This window comes from Ursus arctos, unplaced genomic scaffold (genome assembly GCF_023065955.2).
Source record: "Ursus arctos isolate Adak ecotype North America unplaced genomic scaffold, UrsArc2.0 scaffold_19, whole genome shotgun sequence".
Classification (NCBI taxonomy): Eukaryota; Metazoa; Chordata; class Mammalia; order Carnivora; family Ursidae; genus Ursus; species Ursus arctos.
Window position 1 is genome coordinate 48,180,250 of NW_026622863.1, and position 14,473 is coordinate 48,194,722.

The 14,473-nt window shown below is 56.4% G+C and overlaps 1 protein-coding gene across 4 annotated transcripts; it reads left to right on the top strand.

Moving 5' to 3' along the window:
- Positions 1–321: 321 nt before the first annotated feature.
- GIPR (gastric inhibitory polypeptide receptor) lies at positions 322–13,479 on the top strand. Of its 4 annotated transcripts, none has more exons than XM_057314490.1 (14): positions 322–405; positions 555–607; positions 4,986–5,114; positions 5,514–5,613; positions 6,069–6,176; positions 6,661–6,764; positions 7,487–7,590; positions 7,786–7,930; positions 8,702–8,861; positions 9,070–9,130; positions 9,448–9,517; positions 9,640–9,728; positions 9,820–9,958; positions 11,778–13,479. In XM_057314490.1, exons 1-14 carry the CDS (start codon positions 399–401, stop codon positions 12,120–12,122), a joined length of 1,614 nt encoding a protein of 537 aa, XP_057170473.1. In that variant the 5' UTR covers positions 322–398; the 3' UTR covers positions 12,123–13,479. The 4 variants fall into 4 exon arrangements, with proteins under 4 accessions (XP_057170473.1, XP_057170476.1, XP_057170474.1 ...); XM_057314493.1 differs by lacking the exons at positions 322–405; positions 555–607 and adding an exon at positions 3,813–3,982 and having other exon boundaries at positions 8,702–8,780; positions 11,778–11,819; positions 11,916–13,479; XM_057314491.1 differs by lacking the exons at positions 322–405; positions 555–607 and adding an exon at positions 3,813–3,982.
- Positions 13,480–14,473: the final 994 nt, after the last annotated feature.

Sequence of the window (14,473 nt, forward strand, 5' to 3'; positions counted from 1 at the left end):
CAGCATTGCCAAGTCCAGGGCCTGATACATAACAAGTACTCAGTAAAATGAATAGAACCCTGCTCTGTGCCGAACCCTGTTCTGGACGATGCTGGGGCCCCACAAGCCACTGAAAGAGTCCGGATCCTGTCCTTACAGAGCTCAGAGTCCAGGAGAGGAAGTAGTTACTGGTTGAATGGAGGAACGAGTGAGTGAGCTAACTTTGAGGCGGGTTTGGGAAACAAAACCAAAATTGGGTGGAGGCACTTGAGGCAGAGAATACTGCTAGAACAAAGGTCGAGGGCCCGGGAAGAGTCTGAAGAGCTCAGACATCTTGGAGAGAAGGCTGGCGAGCGCAGCAAGGGCCTTGGATGTCATGGAGAGGAGCCCAAGCTTCCTCCTGAGGGCACTGGGGAGCCATGGCAGGTTCTGAGCTGGAGAGGGAAAGGGGCAGTTTATGCTTTCGCATGACCACTCTGGCTGCCTAGCTGTCCTATGGGAGGGGGGATTACTGGGGGAAGATTCTAGAAACCTGGAGGAAAATGCCCAGACCAGCCTACTCTTCTTGACGCTAGGAAAGGAGCTTTGGGGCTGGCCCGCCACCACCAGGGGGCAGCGAAGGCTACAGGTTTGAATCTCTCCTCTTCTTTTCCCAGGTAGGGGAGGTTTACACCTTGCTTTGGAGCAAGTGGGGGGAAGTTGGAGCTATCTGTGGGGCCCCCCGGCTGAGAGCCCCTCTGCTCTCCTGCCCCCAGCCTGGCCTCTTGGGCCCTGGAGCCCCCACCCCACCAGCAGGAGATTATGTCAACACAGCCCCGCTGCTTCTAGCCAGGACAATATTTGCCCTCAGGATCCGGGGAGGTCGCTATGGAAACGAGCTGCAGGGTAGGGGGAGCACCCCCTCCCGGAAGAGGGCTAGGGGTGCTGGGCATCTCTGCCTCATCTCTGACTGATTGTGTCTTTGAGAGAGTTTACCCATCCCACCTGTCTGCTTTCCAGATCTCTCTCTCTGGGCCATCTCTTCATCCTTGTCTCTGTCTCTCTCTGGATATCTGTCTGTGGGTCTCTGTCTCTCTGGTGGGTCATCTCTGTGGGTCTCTGTGTCTGTTCTTTCCTGTCTCCCAGCTCTATGCTTCTCCATGTCTCTGTCTCTCTCTGGGTTTCATGTCTCTATGTCTCATTCTCTCTTTGGGTCTTTGTCTTTCCCTTGGATCCCATGTTTCTGTTTGTCTCTTGGGGCCCCTGTCTCTGGATCTCTGTCTCTTTTTCTATCTCTGGGTTCCTGCTTTCTCTGGATCCTATTCGCGTGTGCGCATAGTGCGTGTCTCTGTGGGTCTCTGTCTTTCAGGCCTCATCTATCTGCAGTCCTGAATCTCAGGGGGGCCACCTCAGCCTCTCATTTCTGGCCTTGGTCCCCATGGGGTGCCCCTCTCTCCATCTCTCTCTGCCTCATTTCTCCTGCACCATCTGCTAGCACTCCAGGCCCCTGCCTGCTCCCCACAGGCTCTGCTTGGCCGCAGCCCCAGCAGGGCAGGCACAGGCCTTCCAGCTCCTTCCCTTGGGGGGCACTGCCTGCTCCTTGCTGGGGGGATGGGGGACCACAGCACCCACGAAGACCCAAGACCTGAGGCAATGGAGAGAAAGAAACTAAGAGACAGACACCCTGAGCGCTGACAGATGGGACAAGGGGAAGAGAAAGGGAAAGGTTAAAGATGGGAAAGAGAGAGAGAGAGATGGAGAACAGAGGTGTGGGATTCAGAGAGGGCTGTGTGCTTGTGTGTGTATGTGTGTGTGTGTGTGTGTACATGTGTGTCCCTGCTGCCCCCTCCCCACACCCTGGGAGACTACAGAGGACCCAGGAGGGCTGTGGTGCGCAGGCCAGTCAGGGACCCAGGCATCACCCCTCCTGTGAACCCCATGCTGGGTTCTGCCCCGGGGGTCCCCTGCAGGGGTGGGTGAGGACCTCTGAGCCACAGCGGAGTCATGGCTCCCTTGCCTCTCCTCAGGGCCCATCATTCAGGCTCTCTCTTCCTCCGTCCTCCTTGTCTTCCTCTCAATGTGGCCTATGCTCTGTCCCTGTCCTCCTGCCCTATCTCTCTGTCTCTCTCTCTTATTGTCTCTGTGTCTTCTCCCTGTCTCTCTTTCTCTATCTCTTTGTGTATCTTTCTCTGTCTCTTTCGATCTCTCTCTCTCTCTCTCTCTCTGTGTACTTCCATGTCTCTGTCTCTTTCGATCTCTTCCTCTCTGTCTCTCTTGGTCTCTCTCGTCTCCATCTCTTCCTGTCTGTCTGTCTCTGGTCTCTCTGGGCCCTTGGTTTCTCTTCCTGTCTCTCTCACCACCTCAATTCCTCTCCACTGCTCCCCCCTTCCCCAGTCTCTCCCCTCCTCCTTCCCAGCCTCCCCCCACCTTCCCAGCCCTAGCCCAGTGGCCCCCCAGGCTCTCTTGGGGCCAAGGAGAGACTCCCTCCAAAGCCCAGCCTCTCCCCGAGGTGCTGGGCTATCTCAGACCCCTCTCCCTCTCCACTCCAAGAACTGAGCCTTTCCCAGGACCCAGAGGGCGCCAGGAATGTGGGGCAGAGAGCAGGGAGGCAGGCTGGAGGCCAGGGAGCCAGGACCCCCCCATCATCCCCCCTCTCCCAGATTTGTCTCCTTCCAGTTCCTGGTGCTGGACCTCATATCCCCCCTACTCCCTGCCCCTGCCGGGGCCTTGGGGCCTCAGTTTCTCCTCTGCAAAGTGGGCACATTCACCTCTGCCCTACTTGTCCCCTAGGTCCCAGGGGAGCATGTGCTCCTGAGTGTTACAAGTTGACTAATGTGCATGAATCGGTGGTTTGTATTACTGGGGGATGAGAACATCGAGAACCAGGACTCGGTTTCTAAGGCTTCCCCCCTCATGTACAGACACTCCCCATTCCCCATATTTTAGAGCAAAGGAAGTGGAGACTGTGGGAAGGTGTGTGATTCGGTGGTGACTGCGACCATGAGACGCTGTGAGGCTGTGGGTTTGTGTGTGATTGCGATCCTTGTGTGTCCGTGGGGTGTGTGGGATGCCGTGATGGTGGCACGGTGGTGTGTGATGTGTGTATGACTCTGTGGGACTTGTGAGTGCAGGTGAGGACGGGGATCAGAGTCATGTGTCCATACCACCATGGCACTGGGTGTGACCGTGTGAGGGTGACAGCCTGATGACGTGACACCCTGAGAGTGTGTGCCTTATTGACAGCTGGGGAAGGTGTGTTGTTGGGGTGTGACTGTGGACTCTCGTGACGGTGTGAACTGCGAGAGTGCTGATGGGTATGGCCCGCAGTTGGTGACAGTCAAGGATTACGTGACTGTGTGCGAGACCGCATATCTGTGTGTGTATGTCATCGACGACGGGGCCATTCTTCCAGCCTCTGCTCGATGCCCAAGCCTGTGCTGAGCGATGCTGGGGACCCAGTGGTGACTGCAGGCCAGTGGGGAGAGACCTAGTGATTCTGAGACCAGCGCGGTATCATGAGAACTGTGGGAAGCCGTGATTGTGTTGCTCTGTGAGTGGAGGAGCTGGCAGTCCGGGCACAGGGCTGTGTCACTGTGGACGACTGTCAGCCTGTGGGTGAGACCTCGGCTCTCTGAGTGTGACTGTGGATCGTGTGGCTGTAAATGACCACCAGGAAAACGTTCGGTGAGGCACAGTGTGTGACTCTGTGCTGTGCCTCTCCATGGCTCGGTGCATAGGACTGCGTGTGACACTGCGCGGCTGGGTGGGACGGGTGGGACAGTGTGAGAGACTGTGACCCCGGCTCCGTGACGGCTCTGCCACGTGACTCTGAGTGACTCTGACCCTCCCGCACCACTGGCCCCCCGCTCCGGGTCTCTGCCCCAGAGCTCCCCCTCCTGCTCCCTGGCCCCGCCCTCTCCCACCACCCCAGGCTGTCACCTCTTCCAGAGCTCAGGCGAGGCTGTGGAGGCAGCAGCGGCGGCAGCGGGCCGGAGTGAGGGATCGAGAGCAGGTCTGGGGACAGGTGAGGGCTTTCCCAACCCAGCCCGTTTCCCCGCCCCCACGTCCCACTCAAGCCTCTGGGTCCCTCTTTCTCTATTTCTTAGCCCATGTCTTTGTCTCTTTGTCTCTCTGTGCCCGCGCTGTCTATCCTCCTGTCCGCCTGTCTCTCTATATCTCTGTCTCCATGTCTCCCGATCTCTGTTTAGCCTCTGGACGGCTCTGTTTTTGTACCTTTATCTCTCCTTGCCCCATTCCCTGGGTCTCTCTCCATGTCTCTATCCCCTCTTTGTCTCCTAGCCCACATTTTTGTCTTGTCTTTTGCTCTCTGGTCTCTTGCTGTGTGTCTCATTCTGCTCAGTCTGTATGTGTCTCAGTCTATATTTCTGTTTCACCCATTTCTGGGGCTCCATCTGAGATCTTCCCTGCTTCCCCCTTTCTCTACACGGTGCTGTGGGGGAAGGGATTGAGGTTAGATGGATTTTCAGGCATCTGGGCCCCTGCAAACCTAAGCCCAGGGTCTGACTCCTCTCTGGTCCCTAGGGAGAGGGTTGTTCCATTGACTCTGGGCTTCATCCACAGCGGGCAAGTTTTATAAGGTCAGGATCCTATTTGCCATTTGAAAACCCTCTGGGCTCCGAGAGTGGGAACTCTGAGGGTCATTTCGAGCTCCACGGCTGATACTTTCTATGCCCTCCTCTTCAAGGCAGTCCCCAGGTTCCCCAGAATCTCTAGGTCTAGACTCCGGGTGACATTAGCGCTTCCGGCCATAGCAGCTCTAGGGCAACCGCGCCCTCAGCAAACACCCCCCTTCCACCGCCGCTGCCCCAGCAACAGTTGGGGGCGGGCCTGGGAATCACGTGCTGGATCTTGGCCTCTCCCACTCTCCCCCCACCCCTCAAGTCATCACTCGTGGGGGCGGAGGGGGGCCACTGCCTCCTAGTCCGCATGTTTGAATCTCAGAGAGGGTGGCGCCGGGGCTGGAGGTGGAGGGCGGAGGCTCCTGACTCTGCCCCCTGACCCTCCAGGCCGGACTGCCCCTACTAGACCAGACCCTTCGCCCCCCATGCCCCGCCGCCCTCACGATGCTGAACTGTCCGCCTTGGCGGCTGTTACTGCTGCTCTCGTCGTGGGGGCCGCTGCTCCGGAGGGCGGAGGTGAGGATCCGAGGAGCCACGGGAGTTCAAGGCTAGGAGGGAGGTCTGGGGACGGTTTTAAGGCTTCCCTCGCTGCAGAGAGAGTTTTAAGACTGCCCGCCTGTCCAGATTCAAGTTTTTTCCAGTCTCTCTTCTTTCCCCCTCAAATCCTCCTGATGATTTCCAGCCCCTTCTTTCCCTAATTGTCCTGAAGGTTTTCAGCCGTCACAGCAACTCCCCTGGTCTAGGCACCCCTCAAGACCTAGAAGAATTTTCTAAGTCACCCAAGACTCCTGGACAAAACAGGGCAGCCTCTTCAAGTCTCTGTAGGGTGTTTCTAGCCCACACGAACCGTGGTGCCTGGGAGCGGGGATCGGTCGGGGGGGGGCGGGTAGGGTCCTTCCTCCTCTCTTTCCATAGACAGGCTCTGTCGGGCAGACGGCGGGGGAGCTGTACCAGCGCTGGGAACGGTACCGCAGAGAGTGCCAAGAGACACTGGAAGCCGTGGACCCCCCAACAGGTGTGACTGGGGAGCGGGGACTGGGGGCAGGGGAAGGACTAGGGCTGAGAGCGGTGTGCTTGAGACGGGGCTAGGACTGATGGACGGGGCCTGAAGGAAGTCTGGGGTAGAGGTGGGCTGGATCGGAGAGGTCTGGGTGATGCTTGGCCTCGGTGGGAAGGACTATACGTGCGTACGCGGGGGAAATGGGGTGCAACTCAGATTAGTGGGAGAGGCCGGGGAAGAAGCTCGAAATGGGCGGAGTCTCTTGCCGGGCAGCATCAGGTGGGTGGAGCCTGAAGGGGGACCAAGAATAGGGCGGGGCCTGGGGTCTGGTGGGAGGGGCTGTGGCAGAGCCGGGGACTGGACCATCCCAGGTGGGCGGGGCCAAGTCAGAGCTTGCTCGCGAACCTCGGAGAAGGCTTGGGCTGCGCGCGGTCTGTCCACCCGACCTCTGACCCCCACGCCCACCCCAGGCCTCGCCTGTAACGCGTCCTTCGATATGTACGTCTGCTGGGACTACGCTGCACCCAACGACACTGCCCGTGCGTCCTGCCCTTGGTATCTGCCCTGGCATCGTCACGGTGAGGTACCCCCTGGACCCCGGGCTCTCCCCTAACACAAATGGCTCCTAACCCTACTCCAGACACCACTCCCCCGGAGTTCGCCTACACTTGATCTCCTGCTCCTCTCTGTCTGGCTGGGTGTCTCCTCCTGCCTGACCAACGCTGGATCTGTCAATGCCCATTCTCTGTCTCTGTATCTCTCTGAGGACCACAGGGTTCTCATTTTCTCTGGGCGTCTTGGTCTTCCTGTCCTAACTAGCTATTCGGCCTAGAGCAACTTATTTAATTTCTTTATGCCTCAGCTTCCTCTTCTGTCAGATGGGGATGATAATAATATCATTTTTATAGGCTTGTTATGAATAGTGATTTATTTATAAATACACGTAAGGGTTTATTATCATCACATCACTTTGGCTATCTCTACCTTTGTCTTACTTTTGTCCTTCTCTTTCAGTCTCTCTCTTTCTCTGTGCCTCTGACCCCTCCTTTGTTTCCCCCACAGTGGCTGCAGGCTTTGTCCTCCGCCAGTGTGGCAGTGATGGCCAATGGGGACCTTGGAGAGACCATTCGCAGTGTGAGAACCCAGAAAAGAATGGGGCCTTTCAGGTAAGAAGCAGTGAGGGATTCAGGTTAGGATGTGCAGGGAGAGAGGAAAAGGCAGCCGCCCCAGGCCGAGCTGGAAACCCCTTGTATTATTCAAGACTCTAGGTTCCAAGTGATAGAAACCCAACTTAAACTTGCTGGGTGGAGAAAGAAAATGTATTGGTTTCTGGGATTGAAAAGTATATGGGAACAGCTTCAGGCACAGCTGGATCTAGGTGCTCAAATGATGTTGTTGGGAATCTTTTTGTCTCTCACCACACTATGACTTTGTTTTTCTCTGAGCTGGTCTCATCTTTTCTGTGGGATGGCAAGTGTGGTCCTCATTAATAGCACCAGGCTCACATCCTACCAACCAAGCAAGACTGTGGGGAGACTGAACTTTGCTCTTAATAGCTCTAATGCAGTGTCCCAGGACTGATACTGTGGGTCATGCGTCTACCCTGCACTAACCACTGTGTGTGTGTGTGTGTGTGTGTGTGTGTGTGTGTGTGTGTGTGTAGGGGGTTATACTGAATGCTCTGATTGGCTGGTCACATGCCCAGCCCTGGACTAAGGGGTGGAGTCAGCCAGTTGGCCCCACTCAAGCAAGGGTAGTTGGATCCCAAGAGAAAACTGGGTTGCTGGGCAGGAACAAAAAGCAGGGTCCCTTTCTGGTCCTGGGGGAAGCACTGAACTCTGTTCCTGTGTCCTCCTACCCTCCCGCACCCCCCCCCCCCCCGACCTAGGATCAACGGCTGATTTTGGAGCGGCTGCAGGTCATGTACACCGTGGGCTACTCCCTGTCCCTGGCCACACTGCTGCTAGCCCTGCTCATCTTGAGTTTCTTCAGGTGGGACCTCCAGCCTTGAGTCCCAGAAGCAGAGCCTGGGCCTCAGTTTGCCCAGTAAGATGGGGTGGTCAGGCTCCACGAGCCACAAGCATCCAATGGAGGTTCTGTGGGAAGCGCGGGGAGGTGATTTAAGGGGCTCTGTGTGGCTGAGGGCAGGTCTCCAGGGGTCCCCAAACCGCGTCCCAAATCCCCTAGGCGGCTGCGCTGCACTCGCAACTACATCCACATCAACCTGTTCACGTCCTTCATGCTGCGGGCGGCGGCCATCCTCACCCGAGACCGTTTGCTACCTCCACCGGGCCCCTACCCTGGGGACCAGGCCCCTGTCCTGTGGAACCCGGTGAGCAGCACCCCTCTCTTTCTCAAATTGGGATTCTGCCTCCTCTGGTGGGGCCAAGAGGTTCCCAGCCCATTTACTACCCCTACGCTATTAACAGTTTATCTCTCTTGACCTCTCCAAATATATTTGGAGAGGGGCCCTCCCAACTCAGCCTCCTCCAACCCCGGCACCTCCTGTATGGGATTTTTCCCTTGCCTAGCTCTCATTATCTCACCCCTCCGTGAACTTTTCCACCAATGAGAGAGACCCCTGCTGGAGGTGGGGGCGTGGCAGGATGGAAGGGGATTTGGAAGATACCAATTTGTTACTGTGAGACAAAGGTGGGGGAGGCTAGAGGCTGGGGGCCCAGGTCAGAAAAACTTTCTGGTAGCGAGTTGGGTCATGTCGATTGTGAAGAAGTTATGGGGTCGGGGAGTCCCTGTGCTGGCGGGACAAGGGTGCCAGGGTGGGAGAAACTTTTTGACAGGTGAAGTAGTTGAGTTCAATTTTTAGAAGGCGATGGGGCGAGAGAGGCCATATTTGGGGGTTTGTGGCGCGGGGTGAGGGGGGACTCTCAGCAAGATGGAAGATACTAATTGTTAAGGAGGTGAAAGCGGGACAGCTCACATGGGGAAGAGAATAGAAGAGGGAAATCAATCACAGACACCATCCTCTGGTGGTGCAGAGCGGGAAGTGAATAGTCAAGGCAGGAGATGGAGGTGGAAGGACGACCAGGTAGAGGAGGAAGGCCTGGGGACACTCTGGAGGCCCTGACTGCCCCCTCCCCCTTAGGCCCTAGCTGCCTGCCGCACGGCCCAGATCGTGACCCAGTACTGCGTGGGTGCCAACTACACGTGGCTGCTGGTGGAGGGTGTCTACCTACACAGTCTCTTGGTGCTTGTGGGAGGTTCCGAGGGGGGCCACTTCCACTGCTACCTGCTTCTCGGCTGGGGTGAGCCCCGACCCTGTCCCTTGCCCAGTCCGGCGCGCCTCCACTCCCCTGACCCCCCTGCTGGTCTACCTCAGGGGTCTCCTCCCCTCTCTGGGCTTCTGCCTCCCCACCCCGGCGGGGGAAATTCCGCGGGTCTTGGGCCTGGCGGGGCCCGTGCGCGCGCTGACAGCTGCGGCGGGGTGGGGGGCGGGGGTCGGGGTCTGCACAGGGGCCCCCGCGCTTTTCGTCATTCCCTGGGTGATCGTCAGGTACCTGTACGAGAACACGCAGTGAGTCTTGGGGTCTGGGGTGGGGCCTTGGGAGGCGGGTGGAGCTTTGAGGGACGCGGGTGGGTTGTGGTGGAAACGTGGGGAGGTTCCGAGGGCACGTAGGGGCTTGGAGGGGTGGGTGGGACCTAAAGGAACGCGGAGCTGGGAAAGATTGTGTCCAGGAAAGGGGCGGGAGGGCGGGGCCTGGGTAGTAGCAGGCGGGGCTTTAAAGGAATGTGGGTGTGGCATTAAGGAAAGTGGGCGGAGCTGGAGAGAGAGGGTGCGTGATCCGGGGAGTCCAGGGGTTTTTCTCTTAGCTCTACTCCCCCTGCCCCCAGGTGCTGGGAGCGGAACGATGTCAAGGCCATATGGTGGATCATACGCACCCCTATCCTCATGACCATCTTGGTACGGCAGACCCTGACTCCTCCGGGCCACCCTCTGGAAAGTCCCACCCTGGGAAACGGGGGGACCACCCTCTGTCCCCCAGGACAGGATGGTGCTGGCTCAGCCTCTATCTCTCCCTGCAGATTAATTTTCTCATCTTTATTCGCATTCTTGGCATCCTCGTGTCCAAGCTGAGGACGCGACAGATGCGCTGCCCGGACTACCGGCTGAGGTGAGGGGGTGGGGCCGGCATGGAGGGAGAGGGGCGGGGTGCGAGATGGAGGGCCTGGGGCCGCGCGACCACTGCCACCCTATACCCCCAGGCTGGCTCGCTCCACGCTGACGCTGGTGCCCCTGCTGGGCGTCCACGAGGTGGTGTTTGCGCCGGTGACAGAGGAACAGGCCCGGGGTGCCCTGCGCTTCACCAAGCTCGGCTTTGAGATCTTCCTCAGCTCGTTCCAGGTGCTAAGGCGCTAAGGCGGGGTGCAGGGGCTACACCCTTCGTCCTGGGGCCCTCCTCCCCAGAGGGCCAGGGGGCTACAATCGTCCACTGATGCGGCCACTGAATGGGGTGTGAACGTGTTCACACGTTCATTCACTCATTCCGAGCACAACACTGAGCTAGCTCTGTCCTGAGCTGGGGAGGCGGCAGGGACCAAGAGAACAGACCAGTAGCCTCGGCAGCACTGCCTCCTAGTGAAGATGGAGGGCTTTGCAGCCCCCGCGGGACCCGGCCACGTTCAGGCTCTGCCGCTTCGCAGCTCTGGGGCCTTCACCTAGACTCTGAGCTAGGGTGAGGTAAATGAGGTGTCCACAGCGCAAAATGTAAGGAGGCACTCCAAAATTTAAGGCCAACCCTGCACTTGCCTGCCTGCCCCTAGTAGCTGTGCTGCTTTTCCTTGTCGGGCCTCAGTTTCCTCATCACTAAGTGGGAAAAATACTAACCTTACCTCACCAAGGCTGTTCATTCATGAAATTCAGCAAAAATGTAATGAGCCCTTACTGTGTACCAAGCACTCCTCCAGGCCAAGAACCAAATGGTCCCTACCCTCTAGCAGGAGAGACAGATGCTAAACATGCTATGTAAATTTAAAAATATACAGAATGCCAGAGGGAGAGATGTGCCTAGAAGGGGGGGGGGCAAGAAAAGAGAGGAACAGACAAAATATGGGGTTACAGACAGGGGGTAAGGGCCTCACTGAGAAGACATTGGAGCAGAGACCTGGAGCTGCGGAAACAAGCCAGGCAGATATTTTGCGGAAATGTTCCAGGAAGAGAAACATCAAGGGCAAGATCCCTGATGTGGGAGAGAGTACCTTTCCTGATGTAAGAAGGCCAACATGCCTGAGGCAGGGGAAGCCAGAGGAAGCAAGGGGGAGATAGGACAGTGAGGTGAGGTACCTGGGGTATATCCTCGGGCCAAGTGAGTACCTTGGCTTTTCCCTGGGTGAGTTGGGAGCCACGGGAGCAGAGGGATGTGATCGGAGTTAGATTTTTTTTTAAGATTTTATTTATTTATTTGACAGAGAGAAAGACAGTCAGCGAGAAAGGGAACACAAGCAGGGGGAGTGGGAGAGGAAGAAGCAGGCTCACAGCGGAGGAGCCTGATGCTGGGCTCAATCCCAGAACGCTGGGATCACGCCCTGAGCCAAAGGCAGGCGCTTAACGACTGAGCCACCCAGGCGCCCCCAGAGTTAGATTTTTAATAGGATCGTGGGAATTAATAATAAGATTTGTAAGATCTTAACAAATAATCGATCTGTATTAATTTATCAAGTAATTTATTAATTATATATAGTTTATAGTTTATATGTAAAATGTATATAAAATAATTCTTAAGTAAAACTAATTTATTGATAATAATATATAATAAAAAGTTATAACAAGCCTAAGCAAAAGGTTTAATGCTATGTGCCAGGCACTCCAGCTTCTTGCATATTATCACCTCAATTCTCACAACTACCATGATACTATGACCCCATTTTTCAAATGAAGAAACTGAGGCACAGAGGGGTTAAGCCCTTGCCCAAGTGGGTCAGAAAGTGGGGAAGCGGTTCTCATATCTAGGCAGCCTACCTCTGGCGTCCCCTGTTAACCCCCTTATTGCTCAGCAAACCTGGGAGGGCAAAGAGGGGCCAGGGAGAGGGTGATTGAAGTGGTCTAGGACCAGGGTGTTGGCAGCCGAGGTGGTTTGGGACCTGGCGAGTGTCCGAGCTCACTCAGGGGGTGTCTGCCATCCTGCCCCCACTCTTGATTTAATTTCTGCGCCTCCTCCCGGCAGGGCTTCCTGGTCAGCGTCCTGTACTGCTTCATCAACAAAGAGGTAAGGGCAGCCCCGGCTAGCCGCCCGCGCCCTCTGGCGGCCGCGCAGGGAACGGCCGGGAGCGCAGGGACAGTTCTGAGCGCCGTCGCATTGCAGGTGCAGTCGGAGATCCGCCGCTGCTGGAGCCGGTGCCGCCTGCGACATAGTCTGAGGGAGGAGCAGCGCCAGCCACCGGAGCGCATGTCCAGAACCCTGCCCTCGGGCTCAGGCCCCTGCCGGGTCGCCCCTGACCGCGCCCTGTCCTTGGGGACCCTCCCGGGGCCTGGGGATGAGGGCTGCCGGGTCTTGGAAAGTTACTGCTAGGCAGTGGGGATCTGTGTCCACTCGAGTTTGCACGTATTTATTGAGCGCCTACTGTGTACCAGGCCCCGTGTGGAGGGCGCTGGAGAAACTGGGGTGCGGTGGGAGGGGGGAAACAGAAGACAAGGTCCCTGTTCTCCTAGAGTTCACAGTTCACAATGGGGGGGGGCAGCAAAGACAGAATATCAAGTTAGACACACTGTGGAATGGCTAATGAGGAAAAATTAGAAGGGAGCCTAGGGTGGTCCAGGAGGGCATCTCTGAGGAGGTGACACTTAAGCCATGCCTACAAGACGTGAAGGAGACCGCTTTGGGAAGAAGATTCTAGGCAGAAGGAACAGCATCTGCAAAGGCCTTTACGGAGGAAAGAGCTCGGTGGTGCCTGAGGAACAGACAGGAACAGACGCTGCCATGTGATGGGACAGATTATCAGGGGCAGGAGAGGCAGCTGCAGAGGGGCGGGAAGTGGTTGGACTCTGGCGCTATTTTAAAGGTAGAACTGAGGATTTGCCACCGTTTCGCGAGAGGGAAGTGCAGCAAGAGAAGTCATGGAAGACTCCTAGGTTTGAGATGGTGGAAAGAGAGAGGGAGATGGGGTTCAGGGTGGGCAGAGCCAGGAGTGCTCTTTGGACATGTCAGGCTGGGAAGAAGGCCCTGGAGCTCAGAGGACAAGTGAGAGATGGAAAGAGAAATGTGAGCAGCACTGGGGGGTCAGAAAGGAGGACTTGGTATGTCCTTGGTATGAACACGAGCCATTCAGGGCAGGCCTCAGAGCGGAAAGCAGGACCACTGCCTGCTGGAGGGATGGAAGCACCCCCCCCCCATCCTGGGCGGTCCCTGGGGAACTGGGAGAACTGGGGGGGGGAGCTCACAGCCTGTATCTGGACCATCTGTACACACACAGGACTCACTCCTAAATCCATCCCCCACTCAGATCTACACTTAGATTCAGTTAGTACCTGGGTGTTGTTTTCCTTAGGGTCCCCAGCCCCCTGGACAGATGTGCCCCCACAGCAGCTGGAGTCCTTCAAGCATGGGGTCATGCTGGGCCCCCTCATGGGTTTGGGGGACTGCTCTAAGGCAGGGGCCTTGTAAACCAAGCATGAGAAACAGCTGTATTTTTGTGTATGGGAGGTGGGCGGGAGAATCTTCTAGGCCAGGCCATCAGGAGAAACGAGAGGCGGGCTGTGTGCCTGCGGTGGTCTTGCAATCTCTTCACCCATGTGTTGCCACAAGAACACGGACACTATGCTGCCACTGTCCCCCATGCCTAACAGAAACCCCTACTGGGATTGTTCATGTGATCTCTCGATAACTATTTACAGTGTATACAATTAAAATTATGTGTGTGTGCCCAACATTTTCTGAGGCCTGCTTCTCTAAAAGGTGGTGTAGGAATAGAAAGACTGCAGAAACCAGCCTGTCCCAAGTTTAGTTGGGCTACGTATTAGCTGTGTAACTTTGGAAAAATTCCCAACCTCTCTCTGCCTCAGTTCCTACTTCTGGAAAGTGGGTATAATGATGGTATCTACATTCTGTGGCTGCCTGAGATTCCGGTGAGTTATTGTTAGGGTACTTCCTGGTGCACCGTGCATGCTTTTCCTGCAACCTCTGCTTTTGCTTTCACCACATGAAGGAAGAGGTGATTAGAAACCGTTTGGGCAGGGGTGGGTGAAGACGTGAGGAAATTCAGACTGATGCCAAGCAGGGTGCTCAAGGCTGGAACCTTTGCTGCCAGCCTGCAGGGCAGGGAAACTAGTTCCCACTTCCTGGGGAGGATAAGTTAACAGGAAGGAGGAGGCAGGGCAGGGACCTGAAGCCAGGACTATGACTCCAGAGCTTGTGCTGTCCCAGCTTCTGGACGAGAACTGAATCCTTGTAGGGGAGGGGAGTGGGGCAGGCGTATCTCCTGCAGCAGCACCAACGCGCCCACATTACAGATAACGTGGCTCCAGTCATTTCCTGAGTGACCCTGGGCAAGTCATTACCCTCTCTGGGCCTCAGCTGTCTCATCTGTAAAATGAGATGGCTCTAGTTGCTACGCACCAGATGACTGTTCCCGTTAGATGTGGGCCACTCAGTAAACGTGCACCTTTATAAACTCACAGCGGTCGCCCTGTGTCAAGCCTTCTCTTCCTACAGAGTCCCTCGCTCCGTCACTAATGGATTCATGGACAAACTCAGTATGTGCCTTCCGCAACTCAGTGTATCAGACATCTCATTTTATCCTGATCTGAGGCCTGCACCCACCTGGTGTTTGGTCTTATCTGGAGAGCAGAGCGAGACATGCAGGCAGAGACAGAACATAGAGACACGGGTGGGGGAGAGCACAATGTGTGCGCATCAGAGCAAGA

Coding starts and splice junctions, on each gene's coding strand:
- GIPR (XM_057314490.1), top strand. Junction 6,765..7,486: donor AAAAGAATGGGGCCTTTCAG/GTAAGAAGCAGT, acceptor CCCCCGACCTAG/GATCAACGGCTGATTTTGGA. Junction 7,591..7,785: donor CTCATCTTGAGTTTCTTCAG/GTGGGACCTCCA, acceptor CAAATCCCCTAG/GCGGCTGCGCTGCACTCGCA.